General features: G+C 51.4%; 2 protein-coding genes across 2 annotated transcripts in view; both read right to left on the reverse strand.

The window, feature by feature from the left end:
* The window catches only part of LOC144669369 (serine/arginine-rich splicing factor 3-like), a 388848-nt gene that overhangs the window by 157676 nt on the left and 210098 nt on the right, over nucleotides 1-21074 (reverse strand). The window lies entirely within an intron of this gene.
* Nucleotides 1-21074, reverse strand: part of syt3 (synaptotagmin III) — a 64044-nt gene that overhangs the window by 29369 nt on the left and 13601 nt on the right. The window contains exons 2-3 of the mRNA XM_078531703.1: nucleotides 8813-9191; nucleotides 1617-2166 (exon numbers count right to left, since the gene is read on the reverse strand). Of these exons, the coding sequence (XP_078387829.1) occupies nucleotides 1617-2166; nucleotides 8813-9191 (929 nt within the window). The remainder of the gene's footprint in view (nucleotides 1-1616; nucleotides 2167-8812; nucleotides 9192-21074) is intronic.

A 21074-nucleotide genomic window follows, 5' to 3' on the forward strand; every position in this document is an offset into this window, starting at 1 on the left:
GTTAAGAGTCAACCATATTACTGTGGGTCTGGAGTCACACGTAAGCCAGACTGGGTAAGGACAGCAGATTTCCTTCCCTAAAGGGGCATGAGTGAACCAGATGGGTTTTTGCAACAATCAATGATAGTTTTATGGTCACTATTACTAAGATTAGAGGAAGGGGTTTTTAGCCATGGCAGCCAAGAGGCTATTGACTTCAGCAGCATTGGTGAACAGGCAAGGCCAGAAAACCCTCTGTTTATAATTCTAGATTTATTAATCGAATTTAAATTCCACCAGTTGGCATGGGATTTGAACTCATGGATTACTAGCCCAGTGACATTACCACTATGACACCGTCACCCCAGTTGGGGGCCTGAGGATCTGCCATGATTGTATTAATGGTGGGGCAGGCTCGAGGGGCCCTATGGCCTACTCCTGCTCCTATTCCTGATGTCCTCATTGTCAGCGCACTCAACACCCCCGCCCAATCGCTGCTTGGGAACCAACAGATGGCCTCGTCACCTCATACATCCCAACGGAAAGTCAGCCCTCGTTGTCGTGAGCATGTGGCTGCCAACAGGCCCTGCTAAACACTCTGAGCTACCTAAAAATATTTAGCAAGGGGCTGTTGAGAAAAGAACGAAGATCCCTGGCTCAGTCTGTAACTGTGCCACCCACATGCAGACCAGGAAGATTGTACAGAACTTTGCAGCACAGAAACAGGCCACTAGGCCAACCTGGTTTATGCTGCTATTTAGGCTCCTTACTGATCTCCCTCCACCTTACTGCACCTCACCCGACCAGCATATCCTTCTATTCCTTTCTCCTTCATTTTCTCATCTAGCTTCCCCTCAAAAACGCATCTGTAATATTTGCCTCAATTGCTCCCTGCGGCATTACTCACACATTCTCGTTACCCTCTAGGTAAAAGGATTCTCCCAAATTCCCATTGGATTTATTAGTGACTGTCTTATATTTATGGACCTTAGTTTTATTCACCCCTACAAGTGGAAACATGTTCTGTACCGTTTCCCTAATGAAACTTTTCATAACCTTAAAGGTCCTTAGGAACATTAGGAATTGGAGTTCAGCCATTCAGTTAGGATGTGGTCGATCCACACAGCAAATCCATTTTACACAAGATCAAATTAAGAGGGCCTACATCTTTATTAGCATGTGTGTCACATCCTGATGATGTCATCAGGACAAGACGGCAATTCCAACTTGCCGGCCTGAGCAGCAAGCTGCGGTGAGTTTCTCATGAGGAAAAGTGTTGAGGAAGACCAAAAAAGGGAAGTTCCTAATTTTTGGGGGTTCGTTTTTTCCTATCCTCCTGGGAACAACAGGGCTTAAATATTGGCGAAGGGGCCAGAGGAAACTCCTCTTCAAGTCATGGTCGCGGGATGTTTAGCACCCACCTGAGAGGGGCAGACAAAGGTCACGGCTTAATGTCTCGTCGGCACCTCTGACAGAGCAGCACTCCCTCAGTATGGCACCTGCTCACTGGGATGTGGTTGTGGAGGAGGGGGAAAGGAGGAGACATTGAAACATGGTGGGGGGAAGGGGAGCATTTGGGGAGAAAGACCCTCATTTTTATATCTCTCAGTGTGGGGAAAAAAATCAACGCAACTCACCGACGTCGCTTCCAAGATGTCGCGCCACATGGGCGTGCCCTCAGAAAGGTCAGAGAACTCCAGCAGGTTGTCCAGCACCACCTGTCCGATGAGGTCGTGGCGGGAGAAACGGTCAAAGTCATAAATGCTGAAGTGGAGCTTGCGATTCTGAAGCTCGTTAAAGGGCACGTTGAACTGAAAGGTCTCATTGAACACCGGGTTTAGCGTCTTGCGGTGAACCTTGGTCTGGAACTTCTTCTTGCGATCGGGGAGCAGATAAATCTTCACGTAAGGGTCAGAGAATCCATTGGCGTCTTTGGCCGGCAGGTCGAGGGCCTTCAGGATTTTGACCACCAGCTGCTCTGTGGCGTAGGTGTACCTCAGCAGGAAGTTTATCCTCCCACAGTTCACTTTCTGGTGCTTCTTTGCCTCCGCGTCGATGGACCTCTGCTTGTAGAGTTCTGGTTTGATCTGGCCAATGCTGGTGACCTGCTCCACCTTTTCGTCAGTCTGGCTCCCAAAGTCCGGACTGGACAACTGCTGTGGAATTGGCCTTGGGAGCGAGTTGAACCTGGAAGGCAATAGAGACGTTAACTGGTCTTCCCCGGCCTTTGTTCCACTCGTGTTGGTGACCTGCAATGTGGACCTCTACTCCCAAAACAAAGAAGTGAGGAAGCCCCTGTCACCAGTCGCATGGCACTGCCACTCACTTGGAACTATATCACTGTTCCTTCATTGTTGCTGGGTCAAACTGTCAGAACACCTTCCCTAACAGCACTGTGGGTGTACCTACACAGGATGGACAGTGACGGTTCAAGATGGCGGCTCTCAAGGGCGATTATGGATGGGCAACAAATGCTGGGCCTAGCCAGTGTTGGACAAATCCCTTAAATGAATTAAAAAAAAACAAAATTACACCAGGACAGATTTGCATATCATTACACTCTTCCCTTGGATAGAGTAGCATGAACTGGTGGCAAGATTCCCAAGCTAATTAACATTCCTACTCTGGCTGTAAACAGCTGGTGTTGGTTGGTGGGGGGGTGGCGGGGAGGGTGGTCGGGGGAGTGGGGGGAAGTCGTATACAGCAGGAGGTGGCTATGGGCCCCCCACCCACAACCTGAAAGCCCAAATAGGGACCGAGGTGGGGGGAGGGGTTTAAGAGGTTCAGCCACATTCACTGGACACCCCATTGGACGTCAACCAGAGTTGGTGCTTCAGCCCTCAGTGGCTGGGACAGTGTGGAACAGCATTCAAACACCTGAATCTCCTGGCCAGGCATTCCCCAAAGGCTTCGGGATCCCAAACAAGGATCCCAAGTCCGCACTCACCAGGAGCCAGGCCAGAGGAGATACTTTCCCTCTGAATTGGCTCCTTCCATGCCTGCTGCACAACTAAGGATGGTAGATGATCTGCTGCTGCCCAATCGCAGCTCTGGAGCCTCAGCAGAGAGAGAAGCGGATGCTGCTGAGGCAGGTCGATAACTGTGAGGGCGCCTTAAAATGGAGGAGTCAAAATAATCAAACTTCCTTCGAGGGGCCAAACAAGAAGGCCTCTCTCATTGGAGGGGACACTCCTGCGGCGGCAGCACTTGGGCAGTAGGGGTAGCCTTTGATGCCAGTAGCCCAGCCTTCGGGAGATGGAGCCTCCAGCTCTGATGGTGCCCTGGGATTGCCGCAGTGAAGCTGCCTCCATTAATCTAGCGATCGTCACAAGTGGCGCGAAGCCGCTCTACCACCAGCAAAATGCCAGGGAGTGCCCGAAGCGGCACCTGATTGTGGCCTTAAGCAGGTGGACTGGTTGCTAGCTGCCCCCTGGCAGCCTACAGCCACACTCCTCTGTCCGCCAGGCTATCTTCATGGCCCCACCCCCGACCTCCATCCCACCAGCCTGAGTCCGGGATAATTCTGCCCCCCCCCCTGTTAGGACCAACGTATAACTTCAAGCTTAATTTATATTTGTATTTGTGGGTTAAGAAAGGTGAAACACGGTTCTAGTTTCACTTTAGAGGTTTTTTTTTTGTGTGTGAGCTGGGTGCTGGGAAGCTCGGAGGTACTGTTTGTCCACAGGCATGTTTAATGTGATTTTTCAACCCTTGAAGTGAAGTTAGAAAAAGACATGGGGCGTAATTTAGCCCCCTGTCGGATGGGCTCTGCGGGGGGCATGCGGGGGGGCGGGGTCAGGGTCGGAAAGCCGACTGACTGCGATTTCATGCTGACAGGCCACTTAAGGCCCACCCAACATGAAACGCGAGTGGCAGTGTTCAGCGCTGCATGGGCGGGCGGGCGGGAGGGAGGGAGAGAGCGAACGAGTGCACGCTTGCAAATCTCCCTGAGGCACAGAGCTGCCCCAGGGAGACGAAGGGTTTTCAGAAAAATAAATAAAGGCACATAAAATGTTACAAAAACATGTTCCCCCCACCACCACCGCCACGTGACTCTGTCACACGAGCAGGGACATGTTATTAATTAAACTGTAAAATGTCTATTTTATTTTTATTTGCTTTTGGAAGCCTCATCCCGCACCATGGGTGAGGTTCCCTAAAAAGCGCAAAGGCCGCTTGGCCTTTTCGCCTGCCCCGCCCACCGTGAGGTTGGACGGGCAGCGAAAGAAAATGTAAGTTAATTGCGACTTTAATCCCATTTCATTGTCGGCGGAGCGGGCTGCCGATTCCCGTGCACGCGCCCGCCGACCGGAATATCGCGCGACTTGCGCGTTGACGTCCGGATGTCAACACGGGTCATTTCACGCTCGAGCGGGTGGGGGCACGCGCCCGCCCGCCAAGGTGAAAATTCTGCCCATTACAGTAGGAAGGAAAAACTGTGCTGTTGCCTAGGGACAGGGATCCCAGGGGCACACAGAGACACAAGGAAATATAGAAAGGTAGCCAGTCGGTGTGTGTCTACTGGAGAGTGAAGGCAGAACTCCTAAGTTGGCTGGTGAGAAATCCTGCTGGGTAACTGAGTTTAGGGAACGCGTATTTGCTCTGAAGTTGAAGCAACAGTGTGTTTGGATTGCCGTGTTTTGGGGTGTCTCAGGGAGTGATGCTATCTGAGGGAAAAGCATCTAGTTTGCCACTGTCCAAGCAAAGAGCCTTGGTGTTGAGATAGTGGTAAACCTTCATTGGGGTTTTGTGTCTGTAAGGGTGTTGCTGGGATAAAAGGAGTAGCGTGAGTTTGAATGATTTTCTGTATTGAAATCTTTCCAACCATTTATGTCTAGTGTAATATAGTTCATTTTTCTTGTTTAATAAATGTGTTATTCTTTGTGTTAACAGTACATTGCCAGACTCTTGTGAATGTGTTCAGTAACTGATCTTCATGGTTTCTCAAAAAAAGTAAAGTTAGGATCTACCAAGCCAGGTTTCACTCTGGGATCTGACTCATCCTATTAACATCAGCTGGGAGTAACACCATCTCTGACTCAGAGACGGGAATGGCCGCTATTGAGTCAAAGGCTTGCCCCCTAGTTCTTAGTAGAGATAATGTCAGTGACAACAGGCAGCAGTCTTTACCCCTACTCCTGTTTTTCACTCCTTTGGCTCACCAACGCAACTAGGATCCAGATGAGGCAGATTGTGACTGGCGTGTCTGCAATACATCTGAGAACGAAACCGAAAGGGAGGTGAAGAGACATTTTTGGCTTATGCAAGGAGTTATTATGTTCTGGAGTGCGCTGCCCAATGATTCAAGAGTAACTTTCTAAAAGAGAATTGAAAAGGAAAAATTCACAGGCCATTGGGGAAAGAGTGGGACTAATTGGATAGATCTATCAAAGAGCAGGCACAGGCACGATGGGTTGAATGGCCCCCTTCACGTGCTGGAGATTCTATGCTGAGGAGATTGAAATTTTGTGGGGATTCTCCCCGCTGCCTCTCACCGGCCTGAAGTGCAGCCTCCAGACTTGTCTAAACTCGGGTAAGTAGGAAGGTCGTCTTGTAGAGGGGGAGAGAGTGAGTCAGTTCTCCCTCATACAGGCAAACGGAAGTTTGTCAACTTGATTTGGAGACCCTCAAACATGGGTCTCTGTCCATAATGGACGGCAAAGCCGATGGTAAACTCGCTTCACTGTGAATACTGGAGTTAGGGGATCACTTGATTCATCTCGGCTAGAAGTCTTACAATAGGCCTCAACATTCCTGGGACGTGGAGGAGAAACTCAGCTGGTGTTCACGCTCTTGATCACTATCCAATACCCCTTCTGACATGAACACACAACAACACAAGAAATAGAAGCAGGAGTCCAGCCTGCTCCGCCATTCAACATGGCTGATCTTGGGCTTCAATTCTACCCTCCCATCTGCTCCCCATTTCCCTTAATTCCCTGAGAGACCAAAAATCTGTCTATCCCGGCCTTAAATGTATTCAACGATGGAGCATCCACAACCCTCTCGGGGCGGGGAGGGATGGAGAGAATTCCAAAGATTCACAACCCTTTGCATCAAGTAATTTCTCCTCATCTCAGTCGGAAATGATCCTGAGACTGTGTCCCCCGTGATTTAGATTCCCCGAGCAGTAGAAACAATCTCTCAGTGTCCACCCTATCAAGCCCCCTCAGAGTCTTGTGCGCATATTTCAATGAGATCACACCTCAGTCTTCTAAACTCCAGTGAATATAGGCCCAATTTGCTCAGCCTCTCATCACAGGGCATACTTCCCCCCCCCTCACCCCAGCGACCAATTTAGTAAACCTTTGAGGGCGGATGGCAGGTACTGCCTCATGAGGTTGAATAGCTTGCTGGCTCACACCTGTGGAGGAATGGCCATTTTACGAGGTTCCTGGAAGTAGTTGGGATGGGAGAGTGCTGTGTACTGATACTTATAGGGACGTATAGTTAAGGTGCCCAGTAGGGAGCAAAGGGAGGGGAGCAAATTGGTGGTGGGGGTGGAGGGATTGGTGGTGGTAAGTGGGGAAGGGGATGGATGGGGGCTGATGGAGGAATATGGGGGGTCTTTGGCTCAGATAGTTCACTGGATCTTCTTTCCTGGGTTGAGGGGGCTGCCCAATGAGAAGAGAATGAATAGAATAGACCAATAATCTCAGGAGTTTAAAAGAGTGAAAGATGATCTCATTGAATTCTATATGGTTTTCAAGAATTGACAGGTCGATGCCAAGAGGCTGTTCCCCTGGCTGGACAGTTTGAACTAGGGGTTATAGTCTCAGGATAAGGAGTCGGCCATTTAAGACTGAGAAGCGGGGAAACGACTTCACTCAGAGGGTTCTGCATCTTAGAAACTCTTCGCCCCAGACAGTGGCCATTGAGTATATTCAAGACTGAGACTGAGAGATTTTTGGACACTAAGATAAGCAACTGGGGAGGGCAGGAAAGTAGAGTTGGTGCAGAAGTGCAGCCATGACCTAATCGAATGGGATAGCAGGGCCTGAGAGGCCAAATGGCCTACAGGCTGCTCCTATTTCTTATGATTATGATTATCAAAAGCTGGTGTACGAAGCAGTACAAGAGCCAGGAGTGAGTTAGTGTCCTGGGCGCCGCCCTTCATCCCATCTTTCTCCTGCGACAATGAGCTGAAGCGACAATGAGCTCTCCTGCGTCCAGAGACCCTGGACTGTCCAGAGGCACCATTTCTCCCAGCTACCAAGACACAGTCAGCCGAGTCGGAGCATTTCAGCAGGAGTGCGGGCCGTGGAATTATTAATGAAAGTCCAGTGCTGACCAGTTTTCGACGATGTTTCACACTCTCCCATGAGAGAAGCTGTCACCTCCTGGTACATGAGTAGCTGGGACATGGTTGGAGGGAGGGGGTGGCGGGGGGAATGGTTCCTGCTCATGCTCGGTGCTGCACTCAGAGTTCTCTCAACAAAGGTTTTCTGTCAGGAAATATCGTTACGATCCCCAGCCTCGCTATGAATCTCTCCCTTCATTACAACCCCTCTCCCGTTCTTTACTGCTGGTGGCAGTGCCTTCAGCTGCCTAGGCCCTTGCTCTGGAATTTCTGCCCTAAACCTCCTTTAAGATGCTCCTTAAAACCGGCCTCTTTGACCTAGTTTTTGGCCACCTGTCCTAATATGTGCTCAGTGTCTAACTTTGCTTATAAAACTCCTGGATTAACACCTTGGATTATTTTATTACATGAAAGGTGCTGGACGGAAGCAAAATCGTTATGTTACTGGACTAGTAATCCAGAGGCCTGTACTAATGATCCAAAGATATGAGTTCAAATCCCACCTTGGCAGCTGGGGAGAATTTAGTTTACTTAATAAATCTGGAATAAAATGAGTCACCATTATAACGATCACAAAACTTCCATCTGTTTCGCCTAATGCCCTTTAGGGGAGAAATCCTTACCCAGTCTGGCCGACGTGTGACTCCAGGCCCACAGCAATGTGGTTAACTCTGAACTGCCCTCCGAAATGGCCTAGTAAGCCACTCAGTTGCATCAAACTGCCGCTCCTTCACTGTCACTGGGGGGGGTGTCAAAATTCCTAACAGCGCTGTGGGTGTACCTACACCCCATGGACTGCAGCGGTTCAAGAAGGCGGCTCACCACCACCTTCTCAAGGGGATGGGCAATAAATATTGACCTTGCCTGTGATGCTCACACACCAACAAATAAAAGAGATATGTTATTATTACAAGCCCTCACCCCCTCCTCCAAATATTCCCCTCCCCCCACCAATCTAAACCTTGTTTTTTTATTCTTTCTCAAGTGTGATTTGTTGCTCATTCCTAATTGCCCTTGAGAAGGTGGTAGTGAACCACCTTCTTGAACTGCTGCAGTCCATCTGTCAGCCGTAGCAGTTTGGTACAATGGACTGTCTTGCCAGGCCACTGCAGAGGGCATTTAAGAGTCAACCACGTTGTTGTGGGTCTGGAGTCACATGTGGGCCAGACTGGGTAAAGATGACAGATTTCATTCCCTAAAGGGGCATTAGTGAACCAGATGGGTTTTTACAACAATCGATGATAGCTTCATCACCATTATTGAGACTAGCTTTAAATTCCAGGTTTATTAATTGAATTTAAATTCTACCAGCTGTTGTGATGGGATTTGTACCCATGCTCCCCAGAGCATTAGCCAAGGATCTTGAGTTTACTAACTCAGTGACATTACCACTTGGCCAGAATCTCCCCAACATAGTTTCGACCACCTTAGGTTGGCTAAGCCTTAAATATGCAAACAGGAATGGGGGAAGCAACACTCACACCCGCCTCCCCACAGCCCCCAAACACTCAGACGTCACACCACGTTTCCCACCTTGTTGCGGGTGGCAGGGCGGAGACCTGTTGGTGAGAGTGTGCATTTGGGATGCTGTTCTCCTTACTCCCGGAGTTGGTGTCAACCGGGATGTCGGGTGAGGTTTGGCTCAGTTTGATGCTGGACTCAGGGTAGGACTCCAGGTCGAGGTAAGAGCGCTCTGGCATCTCGGGCCCGCACTCGACCCGCTCGACAGCGAGGTCGGTGAAGTGCGAGTGGTGGTGCAGGTGGTGCAGGTGGTGGGAGTCCTTGCGCTGGGGGTTCAAGCCTTTGTCCCGCCATGGGATCCAGCAGAGCTTCCACGAGACGAAGAGTGAGACGCCCAGGAGGACTATGCCGCAGAATGTTACGATCACTGAGAGCAGGCTAACCGATATATCTGAGGTGAGAGACAACAGTGGGTGGAGGGAGACAACCATTAGCAACAAACATCAAATCTTTGAAGGACACAGTGACGTGCTCAAAGCGCTAAACTCTACAATATTGAACAAAGCAACCAATATTGAAGCAATCAGCAATTTCAATAATCACATATAATTACTTGTACAGAATAACCAGACATAGGTACAAAAGAATGATAATGTAATCATAGAAGGATGCTGTGGTGTTCAATTATTCTGTGTTTGATTATGAGAGTCTGGTAATTGATCTATGCTCACTGTGCTTGATTGGTTAAGCCTGGGTGTGGACTCAGAGCAAAGTAAACGGGCACCACAAAGGCTACCAGAAGCTGAGCTGTCAGCATGAATGCAGACATTTTGTGACTGCAGAAATATTTTTAAGCTCTTTTAAATAAAAGCTGTGCATGCAGGAAATCCAGAATAAAAACAGAAAGTGCTGGGAATGCTGAGCAGAATAAGGGACAGCTCACATTCCTGTCCTCGGCCTGCTGCACAGTTCCAGTGAGGCCCCAACACAAACAATGCAGCCTCCTGAACAGTGAGTTCCACAACTTCGGACCATGACCTGCGTCCTCCATTTTGATTCTATTTTTTGCCAAGGGCCAGTCCGTACCTTGTTTTCATGTTTTTGCTTTCAGACCGAGCTATTCATTATTCTGTCATTAGCACTTACTCTGGACCAATACTTTGTCTCTTTACCACAACCATTACCACTCCCTTTGCCTTCTGTTCCATGACATATTTGCCTTTACTCTCTCCTGCCCTCTCAGTTATCCCAGACCTTCTCTTTTTTTCTACCTGACCCTCCACCCCCTGTTTCAAAAGAATAAAACCAATCACATTTCGGCCTCTCTTCAGTTCTGAAGAAGAGTCATATTATTCTCGAAACGTTAACTATGTTTGTCTCTCCACAGCTGCTGCCAGACCTGCCGAGGTTTTCTAGCATTTTCTGTTTTTATTGCAGAGTCAAGTTGCATTCTCTTGCGTTTAGGGGAGTGATTAAGGTATTTGAAGTAAGGTTTTTTTTCTTCTTTCTCCTTTATAATTTTGAAAACCTCGATTTTAAGTCTCCCCTTTAGTTTTCTCTTCTGAGAGTTTTACCTCTGGTGGGAGGGTGTGTCCCCAACCCGACTGGGTGTAAAATAGCGCGCGATGATGTCGGGTGAGCGTCCCAAGTCATCGCGCGATATTTCTCTTGGCGGGTGCCGGAGCCGCGCTCGCCATTAATTAAGAGGCCACTTAAGGCCGTTAACCGTCCAATTGATGGCGATTTCTCCTTTCCCGTGCGATTCCGCGCTCATCGCATGGGCAAAACGGTCAGGCGGCCAACTGGTATTTTCAAAAACCTCATCCACGGGCGGAATAAAAGGGTCAGCAGCATTGCCAGTGAGAGTAGTGAGGAGTTTTGAAGATAGTTTGCTGCTGGTTGCTTATTAGTACTTGGCAGCTTCATTTCTGTTCAGGGCTTCATTCTTAGCATTTCCAGGCTTCATTTCAGGACTCATTGCTGTCTGCAAAGGCCCCCGGAGGATTCAGACAGTGTGGACCGTTCCAGGTATCAGACAGCCTTCCCTTACCCTGGTAATGAGGATTGTGCTCTCCGCTGGTGGAACCTCCTCTGAGGAGGAAGAGAGGGGCAGGAGGAGGCCGGGTGTCCCAGTGCAGCTTCCAGGGGAGGGACCTGTGGGAGGAGAGGCGCAGGCACAAGGGGCGCAGGGCCAGTAGGTAGTCCAAGGCGGAAGATGCCATTATCCTGCTGCCAGGGTTTACAGGCGGTGATGCAGCTACCTCAATATGTCTGAGGTGCAGTGCCGAAGGAGGCTCTGCCTCTCCAGGGGAGACTGTAACCTCCATTTATCAGATGATTGGGCCTGAGATCAGCTCCGACTGTGTGGGTGGACATCCCATGCCAGTGGCTCTGAAGGTCACAGTAGTCCTCAACTTCTACGCCTCTGGCTCTTTCCAGGGGTCAGTGGGGAATCCTTGTGGAGTCTCCCAATCAGTTGTATCGAGCTGGTGATGGAAGTTCTGTTCAGACCGGTACAGACCTTTATTAAGGCAAAATAGTGCGGATGCTGGAAATGTGAAACAAGAACAAAAAATGCTGGAAAAACTCAGCAGGTCTGACAGCATCTGTGGAGAGAAAGATAGACTTAATGTTTCGAGTCCGTATGACTTCTTCAGAGCTGAAGAAGAGTCATACGGACTCGAAACGTTAACTCTGTTTCTCTCTTCACAGATTAGACCTGCTGAGTTTTTCCAGCATTTTTTGTTTCTGTTACTGATCTTTATTCTTTACCCTACGGACGAGACCAGCCAGGCTGAGCGAGCCAGAGGCTTTACAGCGATTGCTGGGTTCCCCCATGTCCAGGGTGCAATCGACTGCACACATGGCCATCAAGGCGCTAGCGGGTCAGCCGGGTACCTTCGTCAGTGGGAAGGGATTCCACTCCATGAACGTGCAGACAGGACACATATTCTGCAAGTCTATGCAAGGTACCCAGGCAGCTCCCATGATGCCTACACCCTCAGATACTCCCAGGAGCCAAGGCTTTTCAGTGCTCTAGCCCGTCTGGATGGATGGCTGCTGGGTGACAAGGGCTATCCATTGAAGAGGTGGCTCTTGATGCCTCTCCGTCACCCAAGAACAGAGGCAGCAAAGCTTTACAATATGAGTCACGCCTCCACAAGGGTGGTGGTAGAGAGGAACATAGGTCTTCTCAAGATGCGCTTCCAATGCCTGGACCATTCAGGGGGTGCACCCAGAGCGGGGGTCACTGATCGTGGTTACATGCTGTGCTCTCCACAATCTGGCACTGGCAATAGGGGACCCCCTGGAGGAACAGGATCCTGATGTAGCTCCACAGGCCACAGATGATGAGTCCAGTAGTGAGTCAGAAGACGAGCACAGTGAACAGAACGCTGAGGATGTGGATGCAGACCTCGGGAACCTGCAGGGAGGCAGGGACACCACAACGCTCCTTCAGCTAGACTGCCAAAGAACAACTTCAGACGCATGCCAGGGCTGCCGCCTCCATCCCAGGTGTCTGAAAGGCCCCTTTCATTTGAACACAAAGAATACTCAATGCCTGTGCAATAAAGTTCAGGGCCACCTACATCCAGCATTACATGCTGGCGTACCCTGCACCAATAAAATAAAAAAGTGAAGCATACACAGGCCATGAGGACAAAAGCAAAATTGATCTCATTTTGACAATTCCAAACTATTTACATAAACTTCTCTGGTCTTCATTCGCAGACCAGTATAGATCAAGTAAACATAAATGAACATAAAAATCACCTGTAACCTGTCCCTCTTGTACTCATGGTGCCTTTAACCTGCGCTTGCGAGTGCTAAATCTTGGTGCACCCCCCTCGCTGGCATCAGCATTGGAGGCGGCCTGCAGACCCTGCTGTCTTGTTGACCTTGATGACCTTGGCGGTCGTCCTCTGGCCAGTGGAGCCTGTGCTGAGCCTGCTGGGAGGGAGCAGCCAGTGTCGTGGCTGGCGTCTCCCCAGTTATCGCAGCCTCATCAGATATGATGGTCACTGGTGGACGGACGGAGGGGCTGCTGCCATCATCCAGGGCGCCCTGAGAGGAGCCCCCAGAGTTGACAAGCAACTCGTGTGCCAACGTGAGGTCGCTCTGGACCTCCCTGCTCGCCATTGATGGACGGGCGCCTAGTTGGGATACTGGTGCCTCGTCCATCTCCCACACTGGCATTGACCATCTGAGGTCATTGCCTGTGTGAGGCCTTGTTGGTCCAAGCGCAACCCCAGAAACCCCTCATTCTGTCCCTGGAGTTGCCTCTCCACTTGAGTGACCACTCTCCCAATGGAGGAGGCAGTGCACTCTACCATGAGAGTCAGTGCAGTGCTCACGCTCCGCGTGGAATCCTCCATAACGGAGACCATGGCATGCATGGATCTCCTCCAGATCCTCCTGCACATCTCGCTGGACATCCAGCATCTGCTGCCTAATGGACGACTCCAGAGGCTCATCGTCAGCCTTTGACTGAGCATCGTCCTGGTCCACAGTAGTGCTTTGACTGGCGGTGCCCTGGGAACTCTCTGCCTCTGCCTGCACTTCAAGCGAGTGTGGAGTGCCCTCACCAATGTGCACCGAGATACTAGCTGCCAAACAATGCCCACCGAGGTGCTGATATCTGCACTAGTGCCTGCTTTAGAGAGCGGGTGTGACGCAGGTGCAACTGAAGCTCGGTGGTCCTCCAGTGTCAGGGGTGGCCCTTCGGGGTCTGCAGAGCAAACACCTACTGGTGAATCTAAAAGGGAGAAGAAGGACATGTCATTAGTTAAAGATTCACACTGTCACTGTGCATGCCAGGCACCCTGGTGAGACAATAGACATCTGCATCATGGTGCCATCGTCTTTTAATGATCAATGGGGACTCCAGGTTCAAGGCTCACATCAATGGAGAGACTGCACTAGAATGGTTGCACAAGCTGAAACTCTCCCCCCTGTGCACTGCACTCTTACCTTAGTCTGGCACCCCAGCCTCTCCACGCCTGGTTGCATGGGGAGCATGCCAGCTCTCAAGATCCAGGGCGTCTTGTTCGAACCTGCTGAGCAGCAGGAGGTTGGGCTGCCCTCTGCCTGTATGTGCCCCCTCTGCCTGGTTATGGCTTGTCTTCTCCAGAAAGAACAGAGGAGCATAGATTAACCCACTCTCTAACTTCAGTGCTATTGCAGCCTGGCCAACCCTACCTGAGGAACACCTCACAGCGCACATCCAAGTTGTGGCCCTTGAGACGCAAGGCACTCAGTCTAAGCAGCCAGGGCTCACCGCTTTGGCCAGCTCCAGTGTCATTGACAGTTGGCACTCAGACTCTAACACCCCTGAGGTCCATGGGGGCACTGTTAGACTTTAACACTTCTGCACACTGACCCATGCCAACACGGTACTCACCCTTCCTGAGTGCAGCAGGTCATTGAACCTCTTCCAGCACTGCATCCATATGTGCTGCACCATGTCATGGCTGCTCGTCATTGCTGCCACCTCCTCCCATGCCCTTCTGGTGAGGTGCGGTGGCTGCCTCCTCCCATCTCTGGGGACAAGGGTGTCCCTCCTGGCAGCCACCTCCTCGTCGAAGAAGCAGGGGAGCCGAGTGCTTACTCAACCTGTCCCTCCCGCCTGCCGTGTCCGGCTCCATTGGGAACGTTGAACACATGTCCTTCCGTGGCAGTCTTCCAGGGGCTGCCTGGGGCATTTTTAAACCACCATTGGACCCACCGGCCAACAGACCCTACCCCTGCTTGGCCCTTCCCGGCCAGTGCGGAGCTGCGTTTCACGTTGGGCGGGCTTTAATAGAAAGCATGAAATCACGGTCGGGGGCCAATCGTTGGCAGCGTTCTGTTTCCCAGCTACTCCCGGGCCCGCCCACTGCACCCACCCAACATCCTCAAAATCCGGCCCTAAGGACGTGAAGGCAGAAAAGATTTATGTGAATAGTCCCTGAAATGAGGGACTTCAGTTGCTTGGATAGATTGGAGAATCTAGGGCTTTTCCCCTGGGAGAAGAGAAAGTCGAGAGGAGATGTGAAGGACTGCAGCAATAAATACAAAGTTATCAGAGAATCCAGCTATAAATAAAGAGATTAAAAAGATTAAAAAGGAATGATTCTCCTATGAAGTAGGGGTTAAAAATCAAAAGCATAATTCATCTGCTGGACAAAGGTTTAAATGTTTATAAACATGCCTGGACATCATTGTGTACTCAAGGACAACAACATCCTGTGGCATATCCTCTAACGCAAGGCTGTTCTGAAAAAAGAGGAACTGGCCTCTAGATCACTTCAGCAAGGCACTGGTCTATCGTAAGATACTATAATCTAACAATGGATAACCCTAAATAACTTATTAACTGAATCCTGGAAACTGGTTGTTGCGAGGAAATGACCATTATCTGCACCTCTCAGTATCTTGTTTGATTTAAGGATGTTGACGGGAAACAAAGGATGTTGTCCAGCAAGAGCGCTCAAAATGCTTCCTGCTGGTATAGTTCTTTCAGGGTAGAAATATTGGAAAAACACAGTAGGATTTTTAGATTCGTTGGATTCACTCCAGCATCTCTTAAGGTGCTGCTGTAGTGTGGTGATGATAGTTCTCCCTTTAATTGGGATAGACGTATCTTGCTAGACTTGATAGCTTTCTACTCAAGGATGTAAGGTAACTACTACTTTAAATATTGATAGATGCCTTAAATATCTCTCTGTAAATTACTAAGACTTGGATTCTCTAACAGAAAATTATACTTTTCCTAGAACTGTCAATGTTGCAATTCAATTACCATCAAAAGTGAATTGCATGTCCGGTTCTTTAATAAACTCTTATATAATTTAGAAAATGCATTGGCCGGGCTTTTTCACGCCTGATCGTAATGGACATGTTCAGTGGCGAGATCAGAGAATCTGGTGAGAAGACCCTAATGGGGTTTTCCGACAATGTAAATCCACGACGCGATTAACCCCTCCAGCCCGTCAATGACGGGCCGCATTTCCCACCGTCAAAAGCCGGGAACTTACTTTTAATAAATTTGAATCTCGTTATTGCGGCCGCACACTGGAATCATCCCTCCAACTCAAGTTTAAAGGCCACATCGGCGTGATTTACAACTGCCTTCAAAAGGCCTGCGCCTGATGACTTCATCTTCAAGGGGAACTCAGAGGTAGCGCACCCAAACTTGTGCAGCGCTTACAATGATTCCAGCATGGGGGGTGGGGGGGTGCTGGTGTGGTGGGGGGTGGAGGGTGGGGGGTGGGGGTTGGGGGGGCTGGTGGGGTGGGGGGTGTGGGGTGGGGGTTGGGGGGTGCTGGTGGGGTGGGGGGTGGGGGGGATGCTGGTGGGGTGTGGGGTGGGGGATGTGTATGTGTGGGGTGTGGGGGGGGTGTGGGGATGGTGGTGTGGTGGGGGGGCTGGGGTGTGGGTGTGTGGGGGTGTGTGGAGGTGTCTGTGGGGGTGTGGGGGGGGTGGGGGGGAACTGGTGGGGTGGGGGATGTGTGGGGGGTGTGTGGGGTGGTGGGGGGTGGGGGTGTGGGGTGGGAGTGGGGGGACTGCTGGTGGGGTGTGGGGTGGGGGATGTGTGTGTGTGGGGTGTGGGTGTGTGGGGGTGTGTGTGGAGGTGTCTGTGTGGGTGTGGGTGGGGGTGGGGGGGAACTGGTGGGGTGTGGGGTGGGGGATGTGTGTGTGGGGGGTGTGTGGGGATGGTGGTGTGGTGAGGGGGACTGGAGTGTGGGTGTGTGGGGGTGTGAGGGTGTGTGTGGGGTGGTGGGGCGGGGGGTGGGGGTGTGGGGGAGGGCGGGACCACAGGCAAATCTCCGCAGCGGCTTCTTCACACTGGCTTGTGGTGCCAGGGCAAGGATGACAGTGCCAGCGGAGAAGGGACCCTCAGGGCAAGGGCAACGGTGAAAGAGGGGAAGGGGGAGAAGGCAACCTTGGAGTAAGGACGACAGTGCCAGGGGTGGTTGTCAAGGCAGCACCGACTGGAGTCTGAGCACAAGCACATGCCGGGCAGTTGAGCGGCCAAAGTTGCCGGCACTCGGTCATGTGGTGTGGGGCGGTGCTGGGCGTGGACATAGTAAACCATCCTGCGCATTAAACACTGGGCATCCATGTGGTGGCTTGGACTCTCCGTGTGTCAAGGGAACTGTTCACGCACATATGCCACCTCCTGCGGGATTTGGCGCCTGGGGGACTTGGAGGGCATCCACTGCCCGGCAGCAGTGAAAGTTACCGCCGCACTCAATTTCTACCGCAGCGGCTCCTTCCATGGATCCACAAGGGACCTTTGCGGGATCTCACAAACCTCCGCCCACAAATGTATCGAGGACGTCTCAGATGCCCTTTCTGCCAAGGCACACAGCTTTCGCAATTTTGACAGGGGTCAGGTGAGCCAGGAAGCAAGAACGCTGGGGATTTGCTCAGATTTCCGGATTCCCACTGGCTATCGACTGCACCCACGTGGCTCTTAGATCTCCGTGACAACCAGCAGTCCAGTACGTGGACCACAAAGGCTTCCACCCTCTCAATGTTCAGCTGGTCTGCGGCCATAACAAAGGGATCATGCAGGTGTTGTGCGAGGTACCCGGGAAGCGTCCACGCCTCATAAATCCTCAGCAGGTCTCAGATCCCTGAAATCTTCCAAGGACCACACATGATGCAGGGTTGGCTCCTCGGGGACAAGGGCCACCCAGAAAGGATGTGGCTGATGATGCCCATGTGACTGCCTCAGAGCCCTGGTGCGAGAAGGTGCAACAAGATTCATGTCACAACCCGAATTTTGGTTGAGCACACCATTGGCATCCTGAAAATGAGGATCCGGTGCCCAGACAGATCTGGTGGAGCGCTGCGGTGCACTCCCCAGAGGGTATCGCCCATCATAGTAGCTTGCTGCGCACTACACAACCTGGCGATGCAAAGTGGGGAGAACCTGGATGATGAAGAGATGCAAGAGTTGCACGTCTCCTCCCATGAGGAGGAAGTCGAAGGGGAAGAGGGTGATGAGGTCCTGGAAGTCGAGGGTGCAGGCGATGAGGCCATTGTACTGGCCAGACGAGGCAGGCGTAGTCCTGAGGCCTTCATTGCCGCAAGATTCCAGCAGGATGATGATGAGATGCAGTGACGACACCTCCTGAGATCTTCCCATTGCATCTGGGAATGTCTGACACCTGTCTGGCTGAGGGCGGCACACAGACGCTCTGTGAAGAGGCTCATATCATCGAGACGCTGCTGAGAAACAGCGGCCACATGGACTTGAAGACAACTTGATCCTTTGGCAGGCTTCATCACCTGTTCCCTTCAGCACCACACCTTCAGCTGTCAGGAATGCTGTCGAGATGGTGGAGGGCATCCCCACCACTAAGGTGCTGAGAGCACACGGAGAACATCGCCGAACCCAGTAACACCTGGGTACTGGCAGCAAACACAAGCTACATGCACCCATCACTGATCTGGAGAGTGACTTTGATGCCAGACAATCACTGTGCTGAATAGCTTACACACTGCACAGGGGACAGGCTCTGGACTGCGACAGTCGCCTTCATTGTAGGAAGCAAGATTTTACATCTGATTCACACAAACACTGCTCAACATAACAAGGAGCCATTTACAATGTATTTACAATGGTCAACATTAAGTACAAATGATTAACACCCATGCCCACATTGTGCAACTAAATCTTCTTAACTGTCCTAACCCTGCTGCTACATCTTGATGCTCCCCGGACCTCCATAGCAGAGGTGGAGGGAGCCTGCTGACTGCTACACCCCATCTGTGATGACCTTGGCGGGCGTCCCCTGGAGGGCTGAGACCTGGAGGGCCCCGGCCTGCTTTCGTGGCCCTGCTGTGTGGCAGTGGCACCCTCCTCGGTCTGTGGAGCTGGAGCTGGAGTCACAAGAAGAAGGGATTCGGATGGGCCGGACACTCCCGGAGTCATCTGGATGGATGGCCCCCAGGGTACTGCTGATCCTCCTCCCTATGGGTGCCCGAGAGCTCCTGGCTGACTCCTTGAGAGGAAGGGGCAGCTGGAGTGAGATCGAGATGCCCTGCCCTTGCTTTGACACTGATGGATACCTGCAAAAGCCTCAGCGATGAAGTGGAGCCCCTGCAGCAGTACAGGACCAAAGTCCTGGACCAAGGTCTCCATGGCAGCCACCATCTGACCAGTGTTGACCTCAGTGCGTTGGCATGCTGGCGCTATCACCTCAGCCTGAAGGCGGACAGACTCCTCCATCGTGCCTTGCAATCTGAGGAGTGCAGCGGACATCCCTTCCTGATGTTCCTGAGCTTGCCTTTGCAGCTCCAGCAACTGTGACACGACCGAGTCCAGAGGCTCATCATCTGTCTCGGACTCAGCAAATTTCTGGCCTCCAGCAGCCCTCCGAGTGCCGGACACCTGGGAAGTCCTTGCCACCTCCTGCTGTGGATCAGACAGTGCAATGTGCTCACCAGATTGTGACTCCAAGGTTGCTGTAGAACTCGGTCCCACCAAAGTGCGTGTCTGCGCCGGTGGAGGGTGTGAGCGAGCGCTGTGATGGGTCTTCAATTTTGGTGTCTGTGGATTCCTTTTTTGGGGTGTCCTCAGGACCTGGGTCGTGGACCCCCTTGGCTGCTCCTCAGATGTGGAAGCAAGGAGAGATAATTAATGCATGGCAGGCGACTGCGTATTGGGGGAACTCACTCACAGCCTTGTTGTTTGATGGATGTTGCACTGCTGGATCCTCACTTGGTAGAGCAGTGCCGACCTCACCGTCAGCACAGGAACTGTCCAGATCCTCGCCGGCCAGCTGGATGGCTCTATTTTCAAAGTCTGTGAGGATCTTGAGGTCGGGCATTCCTCCACCTGTGTGCGACCTCTCTCTGTTGTTGTGTGCCAGCTTGTCCTGCATGAATACAGATGGAGAAAGTGTAAGCAGGATGCCTGCCAGGCCAGATGAGAAGGGTGCTTGGCATGTGTGGACGGTGAGTGGTGCCATGGACAGGATGAGGACATGATCCACAGGGCAGATGAAGGTGAGTGTGAGAGAGTGAATGGTGATGTACTTTGAACTGACAGCGAGTGAGATCCCTGTGGATGTGTGATGGGTTTGTGAGTGTGTGAGTTGAGAGTGTTGAGAAGAGTGACTTACCCTGGCAGCATGGAGGAGATCATTCACCCTCTTTCGGCACTCGATGGCTGTCCTGTTTTGCAGGGCGTTGATGCTGACCATCGTCTCAAAAGCTGGATCAGTGACCTTGCTTGCTGGTCTTCACGCAGAGTGGGGGTAGAGGAGATTGCGGCGGGACCTCCACTGTGTCCAGCGGGCGCTTGAGGGAGGTGTCAGTAAATTTGGGGGCAGTATGTTTCCTCCCTTTGGCAGCCATGAATTCCCAGCAGCTTTCAATCCCTTAGAGGAGAGCTCGCTCTGTGCGAGGGGCACCCTTTAAATATGGCGCCCGGGTTGCTGACAGCCTGAGATGACGGTAGGGCGGGCGAATTAGAGGCCGACCCACCAGCGATCGGATGTGAAAACCATGCCCCTTGCATTTTTACAACAAAGTGCCGCACGATATGGCGGCAAAAGCCGCCACTGCTGTCGGCGGGTCAAACACCGCTTTCCCCGCCCGATATCGGACTCTGCCCATTTTTGGGACAGCTCTGCCCATTGCCTTATATAGTCTTCCATATCCAAACTCAGAAACCCGTCTCTGTACTCTCTCCAATGGAGAGGTACGTTGTTGAGGGAGCGATGCCCAGATCCTTATAATATCCGGGTTGTTCTAATCTGGATAAAACTTGTTATAAAGGTTATCTGGAGGACGGTAACATTCTCTGGTGCTTCCTTTCCTTCAGGGAGAGTTCGAGCAGTTCTTCAGATCCATTTGAGTGCCTGCGAGGCCTGCCTCTTTCTCAACCTTAAGTGTCAACCTGAGGAGTGCACCTGATCCGAAATAGTCCCAAAATGGGGCTGGGGCTATAATCCGCTTCAGATAGAGGCGTCCAAAATCATGAGGGGTCTGGACAGAGTAGACGGGGAGAGATTGGTCCCGTTGGTGGAAGGATCGAGAACCACAGGTTCATTGGCAAAGGAAGCAAGGGTGACTAGAGGAAAGACTTTTTTTACGCAGTGAGTGGTTGGGATTTGGAATGCACTGCCTGAGAGTGTGGTTCAATCACGGCTTCCAAAAGAGAATTAGATAATTATCTGAAGAGAAAAAAATTTGCAAGGCTCTGGGCAAAAAGGTGGGGGAGTGGGAATAGCTTGAGTTGCTCTAGCAGAGAGTGTGCACAGACATGATGGGCCAAATGGCCTCCTTCTGTGCTGTAGCCATTCTGTGATTCTAGACCAATCCCAGCTTCTCTGTA

This window comes from Cetorhinus maximus, chromosome 29 (assembly GCF_964194155.1).
Source record: "Cetorhinus maximus chromosome 29, sCetMax3.hap1.1, whole genome shotgun sequence".
NCBI lineage: Eukaryota > Metazoa > Chordata > Chondrichthyes > Lamniformes > Cetorhinidae > Cetorhinus > Cetorhinus maximus.